Source organism: Pelecanus crispus, chromosome 10, assembly GCF_030463565.1.
Source record: "Pelecanus crispus isolate bPelCri1 chromosome 10, bPelCri1.pri, whole genome shotgun sequence".
NCBI classification, from domain to species: Eukaryota; Metazoa; Chordata; class Aves; order Pelecaniformes; family Pelecanidae; genus Pelecanus; species Pelecanus crispus.
In genome coordinates, this window is record NC_134652.1 from 23,744,781 (window position 1) to 23,766,987 (window position 22,207).

The following is a 22,207-nucleotide window of genomic DNA, read 5'->3' on the forward strand; positions in this document are numbered from 1 at the left end:
ATAACTGGAGGGCAAACCCAAAGCAGAAAAACAAACCCATAAATAAGATGCAGGATTAAAGGCATCTCCTGCAGAAAAGAAACAGTGGTACTTTGTGTCATATCCGAAACCTTTCATAATAGATATTTTGTGCTAAAACTCTTTATGTGAACATACATGGAATTCCGTCATTTAAATAAAAGTGGAAAAAAATCCCAACCTTTCACAACTGCCTTTTTTTTCCTCCCTTCACTCAAAGTGTTTAAATTATTTTTCTATACAAGGTAAGTACATTGTCTGTACAAAGTTAAATATACATATTTACAGTCAAACTTCTGAGACACTGAGTCTTCTCTTCCGCTGACCTAGGCGGAAGACAAGCCTACTTGATTTCAAACCCAGGAGCATGGCTAGTTTATCAAAACATTGCAAGTCGTGCTAACAGTTAGTTGTAGTTACTCTTAATAAATCTGTATAAAAGCATCAGCATAAAAATAGGCATTTTATATTATTAAATACGGCTTATGACAAAATAGCAATCTAACCCTTTGCTATTTGTATGGTAACTGTAGGAAGCAGAGTCTGATAGAACCGGTTTTGTTTATGCTTTTTCTTAATAACAAAATGTCTATCAAAAGAGTATTCATAGTGGATTCACAGGCAAGCATACAGCCAAGCCATAGGTTTTTTCTCAAGGAAATACGAATCTACGTAACTGGTAATAACCGCTGGGAACAGCTTTCCAAATTGATTAGACTTTTTTGTATGACTAAGAGGCAGCCAAAAGGCATGTATTTATTTGAGACCTACCATTGACACTGTAACCAAAAAGAAAAAAAAAGGCACCCTCAGCAATATGTTGCTCAGACTTATCAGAGCCTCTAAGATTTAATGCTGGGAAAGAAGCAAAGTCTTCATCCGAAAGAGTATGCTTTGAAAAGTGTGTGATCCTTTAGGGCCAGCAACAGGGCAGGAGGAGCAGAGAAAGTGAACGGCCGTAGGACTCATAAACAGGATTTGCTCTCATGGATGTTCTGTTTATTGGTTCTATTCTTTGTGCAGATAAATGTCAACGCCGGGCTGATTTCTCTTTCAAAAACAGAACTCGGTTCATTTTGATGCACACAATACACTCACACACACACACACCCCCTGCACAAAAGAAAAAACCCTGCAGAGATAGGTAATATGTTATTAAAGGGCTTGGGATTTTTGCACGTTTGCATTATGCTTTGGCTGACCTCTCTGGATTAAACCACCAGTCCCAAACTCCTTTTCCACACAGAGCTCTGCGGTTTAACCATATCAGCTGTCCTCTGCCTCTGCTGGGTCTTAAGGTGCATGACAACAAGGAAGGGTTTTCTATGGAAGTGGAAGGCAGAGCAAAGTGAGTCTTCAGCGAGACAGAAACCGGGCAGAAAGCCTGGCCTCCCTGAACCTTGCCAGTGAAAGGGAGCAGCTGCAAGGCTGCGTACTGCCCCAAAGCACTATCCTATCTCAACACACAAACAAAACCTATACCATGTGCTTCCCTGAAGCCTTCTCAGAGGTAAGGACTTCATACGAATTAAGATTATTACCAGAACTCTTGCTGGGGAGGGGAGAGGAATACACAAAGGCAGCACTGTAAACTAGAAACTGTCTCTTCTTCAGCAAATCACACCCTGAATCTGTGGAAGCAGGGCTACACATTCAACTCAATACTGTACCACATAACCACATCCTCCTAACACGTCTCGTCTCGTCTATTACATTCATAAATTGTCTGTTTCTTCACTGTTTACAAACACCTGGAAAACAGCCCTGTCACTGTCACAGTGGGATCACCCTTATTTTACAGGTACAGAAGCTTCACGTAGTTGCCTGGGAAGGTGCCAAATTGCCTCGTTCTCCTGGATGTACCTGTCACAAAATAAAACACAAGGAAGCCAGAGTAAGATGGAGCCGTGCAAGGAAGACTTAGAGGTTTGAAAAGGTAGAGGTGGCAGCCTCTTCTGCCTGCAGGCATTGCTTTCTACAACTAAATAGAAGTCCTGGTCAAAAAGCCTTTTGGTATAGACGAGATCACAACTAGTTCTGCTACTAATCATCTTTGGTCTTCCCTTTTTACACTTAATAAGGTGCTGGTGAAAGCTCCTGGGCCTACAGGCTAGGAGCCAGACTCCTATCAGTGTAAATGAGCTAATCTCCCTTAAGAAGAGATAACAAGCCTGTATTTGCAGTGTTGAGATGGAGAACACTGTCCAGACTTGCATTCTTTGAAGGTAAAGGGCTAGATTTTGCTAAACAAACAGCTGGAGATGAGGCTGGATTCTCAGGGACTGCAACTCCCATCCATGTGTTCCCTTCGTCCCCTACTTGCCACTTTCTGTAACTTCCCATGGCTCCCTCAGCTTTGGAAAAGCTACAGAAATCCAGTTTTCCTTGGTTCCCTCTGTAGCTCTGCCATCTGTGTGAGCAAGAAGGATCAGCAGGAAGAGAGGAATGGGGAAATTAAGAAGAAAAAAAAGGAAAAACTAGAGACCTGCCAAGGAAAACAAAGCTCCACCATCCTGCACCCTAATTTTAATGTTCTTGGTGGGAAAAGATGAGAAATTGTGAAAAAAGTTGAGGGTTATTTTTTTTCCCCCACTGTTTTGACCCCACAAATGAAAGCAACTTCCAGACAGTCTGCAAAATTGCTCATCTGCATCTCAAAAAGTTCTACTGACAGGCAAGTGGCACACTCACCCACAAACCAGCCATCGTCACATTTCTCCATGACATCGACAATGTCACCATCCCTCAGTTCCAGCTCATCATCGTTCTGAGGAGTGTAGCTGTAGAGGGCTTGGTAGCTAACTCTAAAACCAGAAAGATACTGCACGTTACCCATTGGATTTCCCTGACATCCCTTCAGAAGGGGACATCTCCCTTCCCCTTTCTAATTCCTATTATATTTTGTTCAATGCAGTCTGGATCTGTGTTTTTCATTTGAGAGGTGGAAGCCAAGTGCATTAAAATGGCTGTTGTCACAAGGCCATGGCAGTAAAAAGTGTCACGCCTGCACTGTGTGGGATACACGGAGAGCTTCTGTTTCCTTTTTGCCATGTAGTTGTCTCCATAGACTGTAACAACTGGAGTCTTCCTAACGTGTAGCACCTAGAGAGCATATGAGTGCAGACACCCTACTGAATGCAAGCCAAAGGCTGGTGTCCTGATTTTGGCTGGGATAGAGTCAATTTTCTTCCTAGTAGCTGGCATAGTGCTGTGTTTTAGATTTAGTATGAGAATAACGTTGATAACACACTGATGTTTTAGTTGTTGCTAAGTAGTGCTTACCTAGTGTTAAAAAAACCACGACACCTGGATACACTCATTCTGGGACTAAATGAGACATCTATTCCCTTGCCCTGGCGCATAGGCAGGGCCATGAATGACCAAATGGCAGAGTGAAGAACTTCAGAAAAAGACACTGCCTACTCTACTGCACTAAGGTGGCTGGATAAATCGTGGCTGAGCTGCAAACAAAATCTAAGGTTGAATCCTGCCCTGAGATACCACTTGCACCAGAGGCACTCTGTATCTATCTGAAAGGAACCTCATGGAGTGGAAACAATCTTTGGGCAAATCTGGAGAGGCTTGGATCCCCTGCCCATGGGGAGTGAAAATAGAGCTGATGTGAGACTTTCTGTTCTGCATAAAGAGGTAGGGGAAAGCAAAGGCTCCTTTCAGGAACCAACTGCCAAGGAACTTCAGTCCCCAGCACACAGTGCAGTGTACTGTTCTCAAAACCATCAGTGAAAGGCTCCGCCAAGCTTAAAGGCAGCTCCAGGTTTAAACCCGCCAGACAGCTTTGAAAATCTCAGCCATGGTCTCTCAGATCATTCAGCCACCTGCGGAACTGGCCAACACCGCAGCAAGTGGCATCGGCGTTGGGACCGCTCACTGTGCTGTGAGAAGCTAGGAACAGGGGTGAACCCATTGACCCACGCCATATAAGCCAGGTGTAGCCAGTGGATATTGATTTGTGTCCAGCTTCAAGATACAAAGACAGTGAGATAGCCTCCATAACCAGCATGAATCAAGTACCCAAAGGAGACCCAGTCCTGGATCATGAGGTCATTGTTTCAGGTGCTATACAGACACAAAGGTCCCAGTTTTGGGACCTAATAACTACTCATTATGATGATATGTGGCTATTTTTGTTCTTTAAAGGAAAGCTGACACTTTCCCATAATTCTAATTTAACTCCTGAAATGCTGAAGCTTTCACACCTCCCCATCTTCACCACCAGTCAGAGACAAGGCCCCTGGAAGAGATGGGAGCCAAAAGGACTTACATGTCTCGTGGTGTTTGACTTCTGTCAGGGCTGGGTCCTTGCTGCTGTGCTTGAGGTTGCTGAGAAATGATGAGAGATGGTTTATGGTCATTAGAGGTCACCTTGTGGCGAGAGTCAAGAGGCTGAGAAATAGTACTGCAGTAATGAACAGACTTTTCTGCAATGTTTATGATCTCATTGCAAACAGCTTCCTGTGTGGTAGGCAGCATTGACATCCAAGAACACCCAAAGGACAGTCAACAGGGGGGAGGGAGGGGAAAATATAGACAAGAAGAGATGGAACATTCCAGATGCAGCACATAAGTCCAGTACAAAAAAAAAAAAAAAAAAAAAAAAGAGTTGTAGATCCAGGTAAATATCCAGGTAGTGGAGTGCAGAAGGAATCCAGGTGTAAGCATGGAAAAACAGGCAAGATACAGAAGAATTTGGCATTCAGTTTAAAGATTTGTAACAAATATATATACATATAATTTTAAAAGCAGCAGCGTAAGAGGTTGCAATTAGTTATGCACTGGCACCATTACAAATGCTATGAAGTCAGTTCAAGAATGCAAGGCGGGCTGCTCCATTCATGCATTTTGCTTCATTTAACTCATACCCAGGGACTGGCAGCACAATTAGCCCAACTTCTCATTGGCTATGACAGTTTTTCTAATTGCTAAATTCCCTTTTTCTGTTGCAAACAAAACAATATATGCAAGTAGATAGATATGTACCTACTTTGCCGCTAAGAATAGTGCTGGCATTTTATCTCTACTGAGGTGTTACTGTCTGGGTGAAGACAGTCTAGGACTACACATCTGATTTAAACAGTGGCCTTACCACATAGCTCTTTTCAGACTCTGTGAGATCTGGTCCAGCTCTCAATGAATGGTGGGAAGGCTGTGTGATCACCAAGCAAATGATAAGGAAGACATTTTAGCAGATGTTACATCGGTCAGAATTAAAAAAAAATTTAAATGGAGTGCAGACAACAAAAGAAAATGAACAACTCTTCCCCTCCCCACCCCAACACCATGCTTCTTGGACAACAAGGTCTTTCATTTACACGAGAGACATTAAGGCTCCAGTAATGCAACTGCACTGCAGCACACAGAATGCTGCAAAGAGAAAGGTGACAGTGAAACAGAAGCTCAGAGCAGGGACTCAGAGTGGAAGGTTCTGGACACTGCTACAACCAGAAATGGTACATAGTGTCATATTGCATTCCTGTGGGAGGAAGAAAAAAACAAGGACAGAAGCACATACTTGAGAGCATCAAACCTGAAAGGCCAAAAGCATGCTGAGAGGAATCTTCTGCTGTTTTTAGAAAAGTCCTCAATGACTTTGACACAGGAGAGAACAGTAACTCGCTTGCTTCTTAAAAACGACCAGCTCAGGTCCTCAGAAGGCACAATGCCATGTAGCCCCATCAAAATCACTCTAGCTTGTACCAAGCAAGGATCTGAACCACTCAGTTAATTCCCACAAGGAGGCAGAGCTTCAGGTCAGAGGAGGCCCTGCCTGGAAAACCCAGCTCCAGACACCACCGCCTGTGAAGCTTCTGGACTCTGCCCTGCCTCTCTCCCCAGTCACAACCCTTCACAGGGACTCACGTGCCCCAGGGCATAGCAAGGAAAATCAGGGTGTTTGGGGTTGGAGGTTTTATGGGGAATGGCAAGGTCACTGAGAAAGTCGCACAGGTATTCAAAGCCTGGTTTTGCATGCTTTTTGCATGTCAAACACCTACTGAAAGCAAGGGGCATGCTGTGAGCAAATGGGATGTCTGAACCAGTGTAGGGTTATTTGTACTACCTGCAGGATTGCTTGGCAAAGTGGATTGGATAAGATACAGAGCATTGCCAACTTCTGTGATCATTCAACACAATTTTCAACCCAAATTCCAAAGGCCTCTATTTTTATGCTTTCCCCCCTGCTCTTTATTCACTTCAACAATGCCCTTCAGTAAAAGGCTTGCTTTCCCATGGCATCCCGAGACAGAGTAGAAGCAGAGGATAAAGAGGTTTGTGACACCTTCAGCCCAAGCATGCTCAAAGACTTTGGAGAAGTGCAGGGTGATGAGCTCATCCCTGTCTAATTCCCATTCTCAAAGCTCCTCTGAACCACATCTTGGACCTCTGGAGCTGTGGCCATCATTGTATTAAAGCAAACCGTCTCTTTTCTTGAGGAGTGTGACCCACTCTAGGCCAACCCAACCCCACAGCAACTCCTTTGTAGTCATCTGTACTGCCTGGGCCTGGAATCTGGGATCACTGCCCTAAGAAACAATGCTCTGTTACCATGTATATTTCTATAGAGAGAAAATTAAATGTAAGTTGGGTGGGCTAATTGCAGTGGAATTCACATTCAAAGCGTTTACTGTGGAGCCTGAAATTGTCATAGGATTTCTGGAAATCATTCCTGCCTCTCTATCATCAGCCCTGAAAGGCAGATGGAATAATTAGAAATTTAAAATTAATATTGTGCAGACCGACTGGATATAATGCATCAAATCTGACGAGATCAGAGGTAACTCAGGTGGTCAAGGAGCTGGGAAAACCAATTTCCAGACTGAGGTGAGAGGCAGCCGTAAGAATGATCTTTTTTAATTCAAGAAAGTGCTTCTCTGCTCCATACTAATAAATTGACTGCTGGAATTGCTCCATGAGCTCCTAAGACTGCATGGTCCATTTCTCATTGATTACTGGTGACCTCCCTGACCAGCTTTTCCTCCAAAAAGCATTAATAGCTATGAATTAAATTAGTTATTTGAAAGCTAAAAAATTGACACTACCTCTGAATGCTCCATGGTGCAGGCTTGTATGTGTAATACTAGGAGGTGCGGCCTACCAGCATCAGAAACTTGGCCATGTTCCCTTTCCCGGCAGGAACCTCATGGGGACTTCCACGAGGCAGCTGGGCAGGGGCAGAGGCCAAGCAGTCCCCTGCCTTCCTAGCAGCCCCCCGTTGCTGACAAGACACACAACTAAGTGGATCCCCTCTGCCCTCTGCTCCAGAGATCCAGGCAGCTCCTACCAAAGCAGTGGGTGTCTCTGGGTGTCTCTGCACTAACTCCCAGGGCTACAGCAGAGCCCTACAGTGAGGTGATGGAACACCCTGAAGCCAGCAACTATGCAGCATGGCCAGATCAGATCCTATAACTTTAGGCTGTAAATGTATCACCTCACTGCTTCAAACAAGTGACCTTGATAGCATGGCCTAGATGGCTTTTTTTTAAAAAAAAAAAAAAACAAACGTTACATTATCCTTGCAGGGAGAGAAGAGAATAAAGAAAAAAAAAAAAACCCAACCTGTTATAGGTCCAAATGCTCTTCAAACACAGGTTCAGAAAGCCCATGTACTACCTACAGTGGTGGCTCCATGTGCCAGAGAGTGGCCGAGGAATCAGCGAGTATGGGGCACAGATCCAAAGTATAAAACAGAGGTTCCCCCAAAACACCGAGCCAGCCCTGCTGCTGCTGGAGGTTAACTGAGAGCCCTAAAAGTGACCAAGTATTCACAACCCGTGAGGACAACTCAACTCCTACCTCCTCGGTCACACTACATGCTTTGTAAAGATTAAGTGAATAAACTTAAGCAGGTGCTTTAGTGTCAATGTCTCCATGTCTACAGACTATAAAAATATGCGGTACAGTCAGTCCTGAAGCACAGCTGGCCACTGTTTCCACCTCATACAGAGTTTGAGGATGGGTCTAAAGAGCACCGGAGGTTTGTAAGAACACCAGAAAAAGGTTCTACATTAAGAGCCTAGAAAAGCCCTGAGGCAGATTTTAACTGTTTGGAAGAAAGATGCTGGGACTACTCAATAGTGCTCTCCCTGCTCCTAGTGCAGTCAAGTGTCATCAGCGTGTCTATCCACTACAGCTCTTGTTTATGTGTCTTCTTCCATCCCTTTCTGGTGGGAGTTAAAGGACTACATAAGCAAAGAGAAAGCTAAGCAGAACAGACTAACAGACAGACAAGACAGACAGACAGACAAATTGGTATCCCCTCAGAGAAGGGCACACATCAGCAGTGATGTTCCCACACGTGTATGGAGAACCATTAGCAGGGAGGACTCTCCAGCCCAGCCAAAAGAAAAAAAAGAAAACCTCTGCACACACCAAGCCCCAGTTCTGGTGAAAGCAAGGGCAAAACTGGCTAAAGAGCTCTCACGAAGGACACTGAAAAGGCTGCGGTGCAGAGCAGCCTGACCTAAAGGCTGTCAAAGTCAATGGAAAGACTCCCTGGCTCCTGGATCAGAAGCTGAAGGCTGTGTCTACAGCAGAAAAATGCATCTCCCGCCGGGAGCAGGTACCAATGCCTGCTGCAGGCTGTGCAGCTCTGGCTTGGACAATAAATGCGCTGGACAGAAACGCCGCGGTGCTGAACCTGTGGAGCAGCAGAAGACCACTGGGGGGGGATAAAAGCTTACCTTGGAGACGGTGCTAAGTAATGTCCATGCTAAGTAAGCATAGCTGGTCTGTGCTGGGGAACATGGGGTCTGAGCACCCTCCTCATACGCTCTCCTCTCTACCAGCACAAAGCGGGTGAAATTACACACCACTCTGCCTGAGTGGTTTTGTACAAGTGGAAAGCAGCAGACAGCCCCCCCGCCAACATCCCTCACACTGCTGGGTGATGCAGGGACCCTCCTCCAGCCACTCCTACCCTCCCCACCCCACAGCCAGCTGCAGTCCAGCCCCAAAACTGCTGCGCTGCTCACACACTCAGCAGCACCGCTGCTGACTGTCACACTAAAAGGACCTCAGAGTAAATCAGGAATTAAACCAGAAAATTTCTGAGGGTCCCCTGAAATAAAGTAGTTTGATAGATTACATTACTGCTTAATATCATGTTTTATTGGAATATTGAAAAAAAAATCTGCAAGTTATATTTGAAATATCTTACATGTGCTGCGGGGTTGTTCTTTTTTCTTTTTAGTTTGGATTGTGAAACTAAACAAAAGGGAATAACTTCAGAATAGCTAAAAGAGCCATTAGACTTTATGTTATTACTTAATGGAATGGGCAAAAACACAGTCCTTACACCAGCCCTGTACCAAAGGGGTCTTAAACCTGCAAAAAACCCTGGGTCAAAATTTCGTGACTGGGGAGGTTCTTTATGAGAAAGAAAACTAAAATTCAAAATGGTAAAATACCTCAGACACCAGCGATGGACAGTAATGGAAACGAAAACCAAATGTAATGTCTCATTTCCATGTCTACTAAGTGCTTTTCTCATTTGATTAAAATCAATGAAAAGATGACAGATTTTTGAAAAGGCCTCCAGGGTATTACCTGCAGTTCTGCTGAAGCCGTCAGCCTCTCTGTGGGTCATGCAGATAATGAGAAGTCATTTGCACATATAAATACCATTCCTGCTCCCTAAACAGCAGTAGACCCAGAGCTGGAAAGGTGGTCAAGACTGCTGATAATGTCAGACACAGTTTTAACTTGACACTGACAATGCTCTGATTGCCAAAGCATATAAAATACAAATTTTGGCTTGACTTTGACTCCAAACAAAGGCGACAGGGTCCTATTACAACCAGGTGCAACACCCAAAATAGAACTGTGTGCTAGTCAGCACTTGGGAGAAACATCTTTCCCTAAATGTGGCTTTTTGCTCCTGCTCTTTTGAATCGCATACATCCAGTGCAAGCACCAGCAGGACCAAGCAGGTCAGAGGTCAGGAGAAAGGCCAACACAGAAAATTTTTGTGGATTTTTAACATGAAGCAGAACATGTATCCTATTGGACTCTGATATTGAAATTGAAAGGGAAGCAGGAGGTGGTTGTTCAGTAAACAGTCGTGCAAGCTCACAATCGCAGGGAAATTATGTGAGTAAAAGTAACAGAAAAATGTCAGGATTAAGGCTATATCTCACTCTCATAAACTGATCAAGAATATAAGTAACATTGGCAACTACTTCCCACACTCATCCTGCATGAGCAGCCTGCCTGGTTCACTGATCAAGCTGAAGATTGCTTCCCCAATACCCATCACTACAAGCTCACTCCAGTTTTTGCTAATTGTGAGCTTTCTGTTTCAAATATTGCCATCTTGTGGAAGCTGCGTGGAAGGACCGACGAGACACCAGCAGCAGCGAGCACTGCTCATTCCCAGACCCTGGACATCCCAGCCACACAGCGCTGAGGCCAAGTTGATTACGCTGCACAAACACTACCGCATTCCTCTCTAAAGATGTTTGTAGCTGCCCCCAGTAGAGCTGAGAACCTCTGAATCCTACCTGAGAAGGCTGGAACAGGTCTCTGACGCTGGGGATACCAAGTTGTGTATGCCTTACCCCCAGCTCTGAGACACTCAAACCCTGAATCCTGATCTCAGGTGGTTAAACAAAACCTGAAACAAAGTATCTCATGCTACACCATTTCCGCTAACAAGACCACTGATACTACCTTATAATACAATCGAGCTGTAGGAACTCAAGGTCAGAACTAAGTAAGCCCTGGATTAATCCTTTGGAGGAACAGAAAATCGGATCCTCAGCTGGTACAAACTGGCAGAAACCCAGACTTGAGCTATGTGGATTTGCACCAGCTGAAGATTTTGCCCATACCTGCCCTTCTGCACAGCCTGGAAGTAATTTTAAATTATTAAAAAAAAAAAAAAAAAATTCTGAATTAAGTGACAGGAGAAATATCTCACCTGTGGAATCAATGAATGGCTAAACAAGCATATGACAAAACAATGGCACGGCATGGAATCAACTCTAAGTAATGGAAGAGTAATCAGCAAAGATGATTACCTGTGGCTTATTGACTCTGCGTGTAAGTCTGGGAGGTGGCTGTGTTGTGACAGTAGAGGAAGAGAGGGCAGAGGAAGAGAAAGGAGCAGATGAAGAGAATGCTTTTGAGTCTCCAGTCTTTTGAAGAAAAGAAAAGTTGGTCAGCTTGGCACACACTCTCTTATCACAGTCACTGCTAGTGATAAGAGCATCTACTATCCAGTAAATTTGTTGCACACACAGCAAACGTAACTCCATGCAAGGGCAAGTGCAGTTTCCAGTTGGTTTGTCTGAGCTGACCACCTCATTCTGTTTTAAACATGCAGGTTATGCCTGTAAAAATGCTACTAAAAATATATCCAGATGGTAAACAGCACAGTCTTTATACAGCTTTCAGTACACTTCTGGTTATGATTCAAGCAGAAATCAAACAATTTGTCATAAGATTTCCCAGTGTGAAATGTGTCACCTTAGAAACCCTAGTTCCTTATTATTTAACATTGACTAGATAGGGTATGTCATGGAGGCTATTGCCGTGCATCCAAGACAGTATTTATAATGCTATTATTTTGAGCTCTCCAAACTTCCACTCTTACACAAGGTAGCATGGGGATGCTGTAATGTATTTTGGCTTGCTGTAGCCCACAATGGACCCCAAGTCAACTGAGAGCTGCAAAGTAAGGCAGATCTATGCCAAAACTGGGGGCAGAAGATATGTTGTAGAAGCTACTGGAAGGTTCCCCTATGTTCCTTCTCCTTGTAACATACAGCTACATGTAACTAAAAACTCTCGGGGAAAAATATCACTACGTCTAATTCTCATTTGTGGCTAGACCCTTTCACATCATTTTGGAAATGCAAAGGTAATAAATTGCACTCAATGCATAGATAACAATCAAGCCTCCCTGACTTAGTCATGCATATCCCAGACTAAGGTTCACTAAACCACAGTCTCCAGAATCAACAGGGGACAGCTTTTGTGATTCTAGGAGCCAGGCTGATGTTTACAAGGCTTTTCAGTCCTTGGCTTTAGGAGGAACAAATAAATTCTATCACCAAAGATGATCCATTGCACACTGGAAAATCTCTGAATAGCAAAGAATTGCCTGTATTCTACACAGTGAGGTATATGGGCATGAGACCTCTGTGATACTTTCATCTGACACATCTGGTAATAGCCATTATCTGGGACAATCACCTCGTTAGACGTGACCAACTGAGTCAGTCCTGTGTTATTATCTATGCTAAAATAATTTTCAATACACTGCGGCTGAGCCCTCTTCTAAAACTTTTTGATCTGCTGTCCGGTGAATGCCACCGGTGACCCCTGGAGAAGGTCTTAGGATCATCAAAATGACATGTGGCAGCCACTGGCTCTGCCTGGCCGGCAGAGCAGCACAAACCTCAACCCACGAGTTAAAATCAGGGATTCAGAGCAGCACACACACATGCAGGAGAAGTACCTTCTTTTCCCCGCTTTGAAACTTTCCCAGATCACCTTTCCTCACGCCTCTTTTCTCTGTTTTACCTCCCTGCACAATAGCCATTAGCTCCTGACACAACTGGTTGTCCTCAGAGGAACCCACAGGTCTCTTTTCTGGGCTCACACGCATGTCTAGTTGGGATGGTTTCAGGCAGCGCTCGACAGAGACCTTGGGAGCAGCATGAGCACCCTGCTCGGGGTTGCTGCTGCCCTCTCTAGTCTTTTGGAGCCAGGCTCGGCTGCCAGTGGTGTCACGCTGCTCTGTGAGGACGCTTTCGGGGCTCTCCACTGCCCAGCGAGGGGAGTTAGAGTAGCTCACGCTGGGAGAAGGGGAGCCAACAAACTTTTCTTCACTTTGCGGAGTGGCCTGATAGAAACTGTGAGCAGAGGACTGAGGTCTGGATGAGTAAGAGGGCAATGGGGATTTAATGGACCTGGGAGTCGAGGAGCCAGAGAGATGAGAATGGTGGAGGCTGACCGTGGGGGAAGGGCTGGCTGCAGCAGAAGGCGAGAGATAGTCAGTGTGAGAGAGGGAGGCTTCAGGCGGAGGAGGCAATGGAGGAGTTATGGCAGGAGTGGTGCTAGGAGACACTCCCACGGTCAGAGCAATCCACTCAGATGTGACCGCCTGCACCTCTGGAGATAAGGCGCGGCGCACGAAAGGCAAAGGCGGAGGAGTTGGTGTATGGAGCAGCTCAGAGCTGGGAGACTTGAAGGAGACAAAAGCAGGAGAGAAAAAGAAAGAAATGAACAAAAAAATAATAAAGGAAATACAAAACAACTGAGCAAAAGTAAAAGGAGAGCGAGCGAGTGTGGAGAGGAGCAGATCTGTGACCAAGCATGGTGCATAAGTTTTCCACGGACAGGTGCACCATGTTGGAGAACGTGCTGTCCACAGCTACTCCAACCATGGAGCTGAGTCCGTATCTGTGCTGCCAATACCCTTCTCCAGCCTTTGCCAGGATCCCAGACACAAAATGCCTTGTGGAAGACAGGCTTCATACCATATGCCCTAAGTCCCTCAGGGAGCAGTTGAAGCCACCATCCATGATGGCAGCATGCAGGATTTGACTGGCCTGGCAGTAATAGCTGGGGCCCCAGCAACTCGCACTGTGGACCCAGCCAAAATTCACTGCTGCAATTCATTCTGACTTTATCCAGCTGTAGCATGAGCAATGCCTGCTCCTCAAGAAACTCGCATTGCTGAAGCTGTGGAGGAGAAAGGGATCAAAAAAGCCAGCTGTGGCTATTTGGCCTTTAGGTGATTAAAGTAGGTCCTGTGTTTATAAAGGCAGAACACACGACTGAGTTCTGCCCTTGGCTATTATGACCAGCGACGTCCGTGAAATCAGTTACATTAGCACTGATCAGAACGTTTCTCAGTCCTCTGCCAAGTCAGGCAAAAAAGTAAGGGCGATAATTGATTTACTAGGGGAAGAATCAAAAGAATAGCAAAGGAAACCAAATAAGGGTGGATACAATCCCTTCCATCAAAGGGAGAAGCTTGCAGAGAGCTGGTGGCAGACAGGCCACAGCTATGGAGAGACTGCCAAGCTCAAACAGAAAAGCTCAGCTGAGGTCCACATTGACAGGGAACCCCAAACAGGCAACAAGTCTTTCCTCTTTACACGGTGGCTAAGAATAAAAACACTCCTATTAGGGAAGATCCAGACAGACACCAGGCATGAACCATGGCAGCCTTTCCCATCCATCCCGTACCATATATCCCTTCCTCCCGATCCAAAATCTCCACTTTTGTTCCTGGCAGTCTTGACCTCAGAATGACCTTGCTTCAGTCCCGTGGGTTAGAGGGGGATGCACCAGAACCTCAGGGCCATGACCCAGACATGTGTGCTGACCTTCAAGCATGAGTATTTGCAGGATGAGAGCAAAGGGATTTAGAGACTCACTGCCTCCCTGATGTCTTCCATAGCAAACATTCTGGGATCCCCATATGATTACCTGCTGCCATTTTGATTTCTGGTTTGAACTGCAGTATGGTTTATAGTGAATCTAATATTCATGGAAGGTCCCAAACTGGCCTGCTCTCAAAACCTGAGTTCATTTAGCACCAATTTCAAATAATACAGGCCGCTCTCCTGACCCCGTCTCCCAAAACCTTGGTTGTGAGCTGGAACAATCAGGAGTAAGTATACAGCTTCATTCAAGCTGACTGGGATCAACATAATGACTCCTACGGTCTGTAACAGTCTGTGACGCCCTTTTAATAGTCATAATAAAAAATTCACTCATCACAGCGGAGGTCTGTAAAGTGTAAACACGCACTCAGGAGGAGCTGGATCACCAATTCATTCTATCTCTAGCAGTGAAATGTATTCAGATGGCTGTGAACTGTGGCCCTTTCAACCTGGCCTGAATTCAAGCTACAGATCAGAGATGAAAAGCTGAGTCTCCAAATCCCCAAATGACCCCTTCATTAACCTTTCTGGTAAATGAAACATCACCTTTTCCTGCAGTTGCAGCATACTGCACGGAGCACATGGCTTTTACTGCGCAAAACACTAGCCTTAGCTACAGCTTTTTTCAGGTATTGTTTCTTGCATGGCAATGGCAACATCCCTCTGTTCTGCAAGGTACTGTAACTGGCTGCATCTCGTCCAAATACCTGTGGTGAAGCTGTCATGCTGCGGTTAGGGGAGAGGGACATTGGTGGGTCAGGATAGTCGATGGCATTCTTGACCACTGGCCGTTTGAGCACCTCCACATAAGTGACCGGGAAGATGCCTTGGCGATTGGTGCCAGAGATCTTTCCTTCATACCAATTCTCATCCACTCGTCGAATCAACGTGATCCTTTCACCCTACAGGAAGGAACAGTAATGTAGTCCTGACTTTAACATACTTCATCATTCCAAAGCAGATTACATCTTTAATCTTGCTGCAGCTGACTTAAAACAATTGGTGGCTCTCAGCCTCCCCTGTTTCCCAGTTGTGTGGTCCTAACCCTAACCTCTGGTGGGAATGATATTTTTCAGTTCAGAGGAGGAAATGCAGATCTTCTGGTGCTGACTTGGGCTGTCCACAGGCTCAGTTATGCTCACATTTTCAAGACCCTACTTGCTAAAGCCAGTTAAAAAAAACATAAACCAGCAGTTTCAGGCTGACCACGAGACTCTCGGGGGTATGAGGTGTACAGGGAGTATGCACAGGTCTGCAGTTTAAACTAGGTCTCTCTATGCTCTGTTTTGCTGACAAATGAAGTGACTTCCAGATCCTTAATATAAACTGCAAGCCCTGCCTTCATGTATAATTAAAAGAGAAGACAGGTAAGATCTAACCTGAGCATCAAAACAGAAAGCTGTTTGAGATGGAGAAATGCTGCTACTAAACCTAAATATGGCTGACTTTGCTCTGAACAGCCATTACACAACCCATTCCTATCCCTTCACTCTGCAGTCAGGTCTTTCCAGTCACCAATACCACAGAATCTTGCTTGCCTGTGCTAAATGATTTGGCTTGCAGTATGAAGGAAGGCAAACTCAGTTTCCTTCTTTTCTATATCGCCATTCTCATGTGACTGTGTGCATCTCCACTGGAGAGGATCAGAGTGGAGACATGTCACCAAATATCTAACTTGCCTTGAAGAGTGTCCTGGTTTCAGCTGGGATAGAGTTAATTTTCTTCCTAGTAGCTGGCATAATGCTGTGTTTTGGATTTAGTATGAGAATAATGCTGATAACACACTGATGTTTTAGTTGTTGCTAAGTACTGCTTATGCTAGTCAAGGACTTTTCAGCTTCCCATGCTCTGCCAGGTGCACAAGAAGCTGGGGGGGCGGGGGGACAACACATGACACACAGCCAGAATAGTTGATCCAAACTGACCAAAGGGCTGTTCCATACCATATGATGTCATGCTCAGTATATAAACTGGGGGGAGTTGGCCAGGGAGCAGCGATCGCTGCTCAGGAACTGTCTGGGTATCGGTCAGCGGTGGTGAGCAATTGCATTGTGCATCACTTGCTTTGTTGTTTTATTATTATTATTATTATTATTATTATTATTATTATTATTGTTTTGTTATAATTATAATTACTGGTTTACTTTATTTAAATTATTAAGCTGTTCTTATCTCAACCCAGGAGTTTTTCCTCACTCTTACTCCTCTGATTCTCTCCCCCATCCCATCAGGTTAGGGGGAGCGAGTGAGCGGCTACGTGGTGCTTAGTTGCTGGCTGGGGCTAAACCACAACACAGAGCCAGGCTGCCAGCACTTGTGCTCAAAGTATCCTCTCAGCTAGCCCTAAGGAAGCAATTGGCACTTCTTGATTCAACCTACCTACACCACTCTCACTGCAATGCACTACACAATGACTATGGAGTAAAAACATGGGTGATGAGAAGGAATCCTTCCCCAATATGGAGTTCATCTTATTGGAGCCTTTATTTGGAAATTGCAAGATACTGGTGTTAAAACACTTCAGCATTTGTCTGGATTCAATTCATCAGCACAACAAAGGTCCTACCTTTCTGAAGGACATTTCCACTTGGGTATCCCCATTGAAGTTGAACTTAGCAATAGCATCTCCATATTCCAATACTTGCAATGGTGATGGCTTTTTGGGATGAGCTTTCTCAGCTGGTGGGAGGAGCTAGAATGAACAAACAGAATCAGATGAGTCACATACAAAAAGCCCATAAACTGGTCACTGGCAGAAAGGGAGTGGGCAAAGAGAAAGCCTGCCAGAAAAGCAGCTACCTCTATGTACGATCGTGGGAAGATGCCAACTCTGCCATGGTGTTCACCTTCATACCAGTTCTGGTCAATCTGCTTGTAAATGTAAACAATATCTCCTTTTTGCAGAGGAAGTTCCCTGTTAACAACACAAGCACTCTGTCAGAACTTCACTGGAGAACATACATGTTTTTTTTCTGTCCAACAATCGCTAGGTTCCAAGGTCTGCATTAGCCCTGTTGATACAAATCATGCTCCATCATGCTCCACCCAAAGTGAAAGCTACATGTTGAGAAATACTCTGTTCATATCATGATGTGCAGGGACTCTCTTGCTCTTTGGGCATCCTGTCTAAAAAGCTGCCTATGAGGGCCCTAAAAACCACACACCCCCGAGAGCAATGGGGTCAAGCTCAAGCAAAAGATGCCACTGGCTGCTTTCCATGTTGGATATGGTGAGCAGCACTCAATTCCTGTTTTGAAACAGGTCATGTTGCAAGTGCCTTCCAAACAGACACATGATTTTAATGGAAGCTAGTTTGCTGATTAGATGAACCCCCTCACATGCCAGCGTTGATCCTGTAATGATTACACTTCTGGTCAGCCTGTGGTTGTGCATCCACTGACCTCACCTGGGCTAACAATTGGGATTTCAATCTACAGTCTTCAGTGCTAAAATGATGAGTGTCTGAAGCTTGAGGAACTCCCACTGTGGGCAGCTTGTACTAGGCTCATGATAAAACTACTACTTGGATCCTCACAGGAAAATGACCAATCCAGCCTTTCCTAACATGATTTTCACAAGCTCTCCTTTACTTTTGTCTGGCATCCTGGTATGTTCCGCTTGAGGCACACAATAGTTACACTTTACATCTGCCTCAGTTTTATTACAGGTGCTGAGGAGATGCTGTGTAAATCATTACAAATCATCACGTATTGAACATATAACAAAATATTCCCAGGACATTAGCACCTGAGAAGAAAAACAGCAGGTCCTTCGCTGAATTCTGTTCCTCCTTCTTCCCTCCCTAGCAATGTTAAAATGAGAGCTTCTCCAGGCTCATGCAGAGGGGAAGGCCTTCCAGGTCTTCTCTTCACAGCAGTGTTCCCCAAAAGGAAAAAGTAGTGCTCTGTGATTCACTCGATAGGACTCAGAGGTACAACAATGCCACCAGAAACATCCACTAGTGTATCCACAGATGCCAGGGGAGCAGTGACCACTCTGTGCCCTTATAGGTCCTGAATCAGGAAAATCCTGAGTCAAGGGCCCACCTACATGCTTAAAGCTAGGCATCTGTTTAAGTCCCTTCCTGACTTCAGGCTATGCTTAGCACAGTGAAAAGGATGCTGCTGTTCTGCCTATCTACGTTCTTCTGACCGTCTGTATTGCAGCTTTACACAGTAAGCTACTGACTAACACAGTTCTTCCAGCTCCTAAATCAGAGCACAACCAGGGATGTCACGCAGGGGAATCCCTTCTGTCTCCAGCACGAGGGCAGTGACAGAGCTGCGGCCAAAAGGTGTCACCGAGCAGTCCTGCTTACAAGGCGCGAGGATGAACATCAGCCAGAGCACTCTCCTATGGCTCCACCCACCCTCAGAGCAGAGCACTCCCTTGTTCCAGTAAAGAATGTGGGTTTGCCCTAAAAAAATCACATGGGATACAGATGCACCGAGAAAGAAGACATTTTCCTAAAGGTCCTTTAGAGGCTATGACCTGCAAGATTCATATTACTTTTCCCTGCTTTACTATGGACACCTTTGCTTTGAGCAGCTGGAAAAATGCTCCCAAAACATGAATGCTATTGCATGACGCTTCATAAAAGCTGCATCCTAGGGGAAAAAGCAGAGGAAGAACACTCAAGGCAGTAGTAACAAGCTGTACTCACTTTAGCGTCTGCGCTTTAAAGTCAAACTTGGCTCTAGCAGGTCTCATCTAGAGATCAAAAAAATCAACACATTAGAATAATAATTAGGTTTTCAATCCTCTTCTGAGGAAAAGCACCCAAACTCTTCTACAGCTAACATTAGTCTGGGGAAGAAATTGAATGCAGGTGTTCTGCTACAAGCTTGTGTGCAACTGGTACTACAGTCCAAATATGCTGGATGGGGGTCTCCCACCAGGGCAAAAAATGCCAACTTCTGGTATAACAGTAATTAAGAGCTCTACAGAAAATGGATTTAACAGCAGTAAACTTTTAAATGTGACAAACCCTGTTGAATGAAAGCTGCCCCAGTAACTACAGTTACTGGGGCTCTGGGACCCAATTTCCTTTGACATGTGAATGGAAAAGCAAAATTTACTAGCTGGGAAAAAAAACAGTAGGATGTTATCTGATGTGGCTCTTATTATCACCTGGCACTGCTGAATCCTGCAATGTGACCCACGTACTCTGTATAAATTGGTAGGAAAGAGACAAAGGTGAAGAGGAAGCACAAATACATTAAGCATGTGTCTAAACAAATGTCTTCATGGCTCTAAAGCCAAAGAGGACATTGACAGCAGGCCTAGGCTTTAAAGCTTGATTTACTTGGCTGATTTTCTAATGGCCACAAAATATTCAGACAATTTTAAAGTAATTTTGGTAATAGAGCATAAAATAAGAAGTCATATTCATGTGGCACCGGACCATTTGAAACTGCATAAAGGGCAGGCAAGTGCACTCCATCCACACGGTGACCAACTCGCTCACCGCCGCAGTGCAGCACCTCTGGGGAAACAGCTGCTGTCCAGAGCCCCGGCAGCAATCCCTAAGGCAGGAAAAGGCATTTGGCCAGGACACCTGGACTAGCATCCAGCCCTCAGGAAAGTGCCTTGGACTCATGGGAGAACCGTCAACCTCCTCCTTTGTCTCTTTCAGAAAGACCGACCTGGTCGTACGCAGTGAAACATGCTGAGACTTTTTCCAATTGTTTCTAAAGGACGTTAAGCATCTTTCAAGAGGAGAAGAAACAATCCTTTTCTAAAAAAAACTATGAGACAGTCACATGGCCAGGATCAACAAGACATGAAGTTTCTAAGCATAGGGCACAGACAAGAAGACAATGTAGCAATATGATGCAGAAGATGTAGAATGCCTTTGATTCACTAAAAGTAGCTGATATTTAAAGGCATGCATCACAGGTGTGCACCAGCAATTCTCAGCAGGCATGCTTTAACATATGCAGCTTGGTATAGAGATATCAATTAATTTACCAGGCACAAGAGTCAAAGCAGATCTAAATGAAGCCAGAATGGGAAAGGGGAAGGTGGGAAAAAAAAACAAACGACATTCTCTGAAGAGCTAATGTCGGCCTAAAGCACAACATTGTGAGAGGCAAATATTGCTTTGGGTCAAGCAGCAGACTGAGGTAACTAAAACAGACCTCTGACCCAGATTTCCTCTTTGCTGTATCGTCTACATTTAGGAGGTCCCCAAATCGCTCATTAGTGATAAACTGATGGTGCGTTGGAATAACCCCTGTGTGCCTTCTAGCTGCAATATCAGCTTCTTCTTGCTCACGTTTAAGCCGTCTCTGGTCCTCTAAAAGTTTCTGCCATAAAATTGCATAAAATGGGCAGTAAATCATCTAGTTAAAGGTATTCAAAAGCTGCCATAAATGTGACAAATAAAATTTCTGAGGTCCCAGCAAATAGCTGGGATTTTACAGTTCAACAGAAAATACCGATTCTACCAACTACACAATACCCTTTTGTTTTGCAAGCACAGAAAGTACATCACCATTATGGCATAACTGAAATCCAGCTCATACAGAGGATCTGATCCAAAGCTGATGGAAGTCAATGAGGAGTTTTTCTAAGTTTTGGCCAAGTCCTGGGAGCTTCTAAGAAGATGGCTGATAATGCAGAGGGCTGATCCAAACCTCCTTCAACCAACAAGGAGTTTCTCTCATTGACTACCAAGAGACCTGAATCAGTCCCACAGGTAAGTTCTGAGGCAGCACCCACCTGAGCTTTGCAAGAAGCTTGGGAGAGTGCCTAACCACCTTCAGGTATCAGGTTGTCCCATACTTCCTTTGGGCTCATGTAATACACTTCATAAAATAAAGTAAATAAAGCCCAAATAATTATTTTGGACTTCTGAAGCCTCTGGCACACTAATGGAAACATGCATTCTTGGGTACGTGGGCAGAAGGATTCTTCCACCTTTTGGAGCTGACTGTAGGCTGAAGAGTTCAGCTCTGTGCTAACTCATTTGAAACCAGCAGGTCTTAGTGAATTCAGAGTTTTGCTCTTACATGAGTTTTTGTGCTGGATTTTGGAAGTAGGGGGGTTACTGTTTCACAGAGGAAGACAGCAAAAATATATTTTTTCACATGGGAATTAAGAGCAGGTTTTACCATATTTCAAAGCTTACATAAACATTATTTGAACTCAGAAAGCTAACACTAAAATATAACTTCCCCCCCCCGCCCCCAGGCAGTGAAAATTAACAGCTTCCTGGAAAGCAATCACTTTATAACTTCTTTGTCTCAGCTTGAATACAGTCAGTGCTGAGAAGCCTACGTGGCTTTCCTATTATTTTGGTTTGTCCCAGTGTTGCCCAGCCATTCTGAAAAGGACTGCTACATTCTGTTGTCAACAACTTGAGACACCATAAAGAATTCTAGTTTGCACTGGAGGGAAACTTCACACTTTCTGATAGCTTAAAATATCTTACATTTGCTGTTCAAAACCTGGGGACTCCCCCCAAGAAAAATACTGTTCTCACCAGTTTGATTAATACTGACTCAAGTGGCTTGCTTGGAGAACAATAAAACCTTAACTCAGTTATAGATTAACCATTTCATCTGTATCTGCGATTACCAGGGTGTTGTACTGCATCTCGCATACATCTCCAACCTTTTTACATTCTTTAAAGCCCCCATATATAATTTTATGTAATTAATAAGAACTATCAGATTAATTTTAAACAAAAGCTAAACTGGACTACTACATAAAGTCAGTGGCAGATGTAGAATTAAAACATAGTAGCTCCAGTTTGTTGCTCTATCTTCCAA

General features: G+C 44.5%; 1 protein-coding gene across 1 annotated transcript in view; it reads right to left on the reverse strand.

Moving 5' to 3' along the window:
- Nucleotides 1-1,813: 1,813 nt before the first annotated feature.
- SORBS1 (sorbin and SH3 domain containing 1) overlaps nt 1,814-22,207 on the reverse strand; it is a 70,041-nt gene continuing 49,647 nt past the window's right edge. Inside the window, exons 24-34 of the mRNA XM_075717923.1 lie at nt 20,573-20,740; nt 19,096-19,142; nt 17,232-17,346; nt 16,999-17,124; nt 15,140-15,334; nt 12,494-13,222; nt 11,052-11,168; nt 5,123-5,182; nt 4,301-4,491; nt 2,710-2,822; nt 1,814-1,881 (exon numbers count right to left, since the gene is read on the reverse strand). Of these exons, the coding sequence (XP_075574038.1) occupies nt 1,814-1,881; nt 2,710-2,822; nt 4,301-4,491; nt 5,123-5,182; nt 11,052-11,168; nt 12,494-13,222; nt 15,140-15,334; nt 16,999-17,124; nt 17,232-17,346; nt 19,096-19,142; nt 20,573-20,740 (1,929 nt within the window). The remainder of the gene's footprint in view (nt 1,882-2,709; nt 2,823-4,300; nt 4,492-5,122; nt 5,183-11,051; nt 11,169-12,493; nt 13,223-15,139; nt 15,335-16,998; nt 17,125-17,231; nt 17,347-19,095; nt 19,143-20,572; nt 20,741-22,207) is intronic.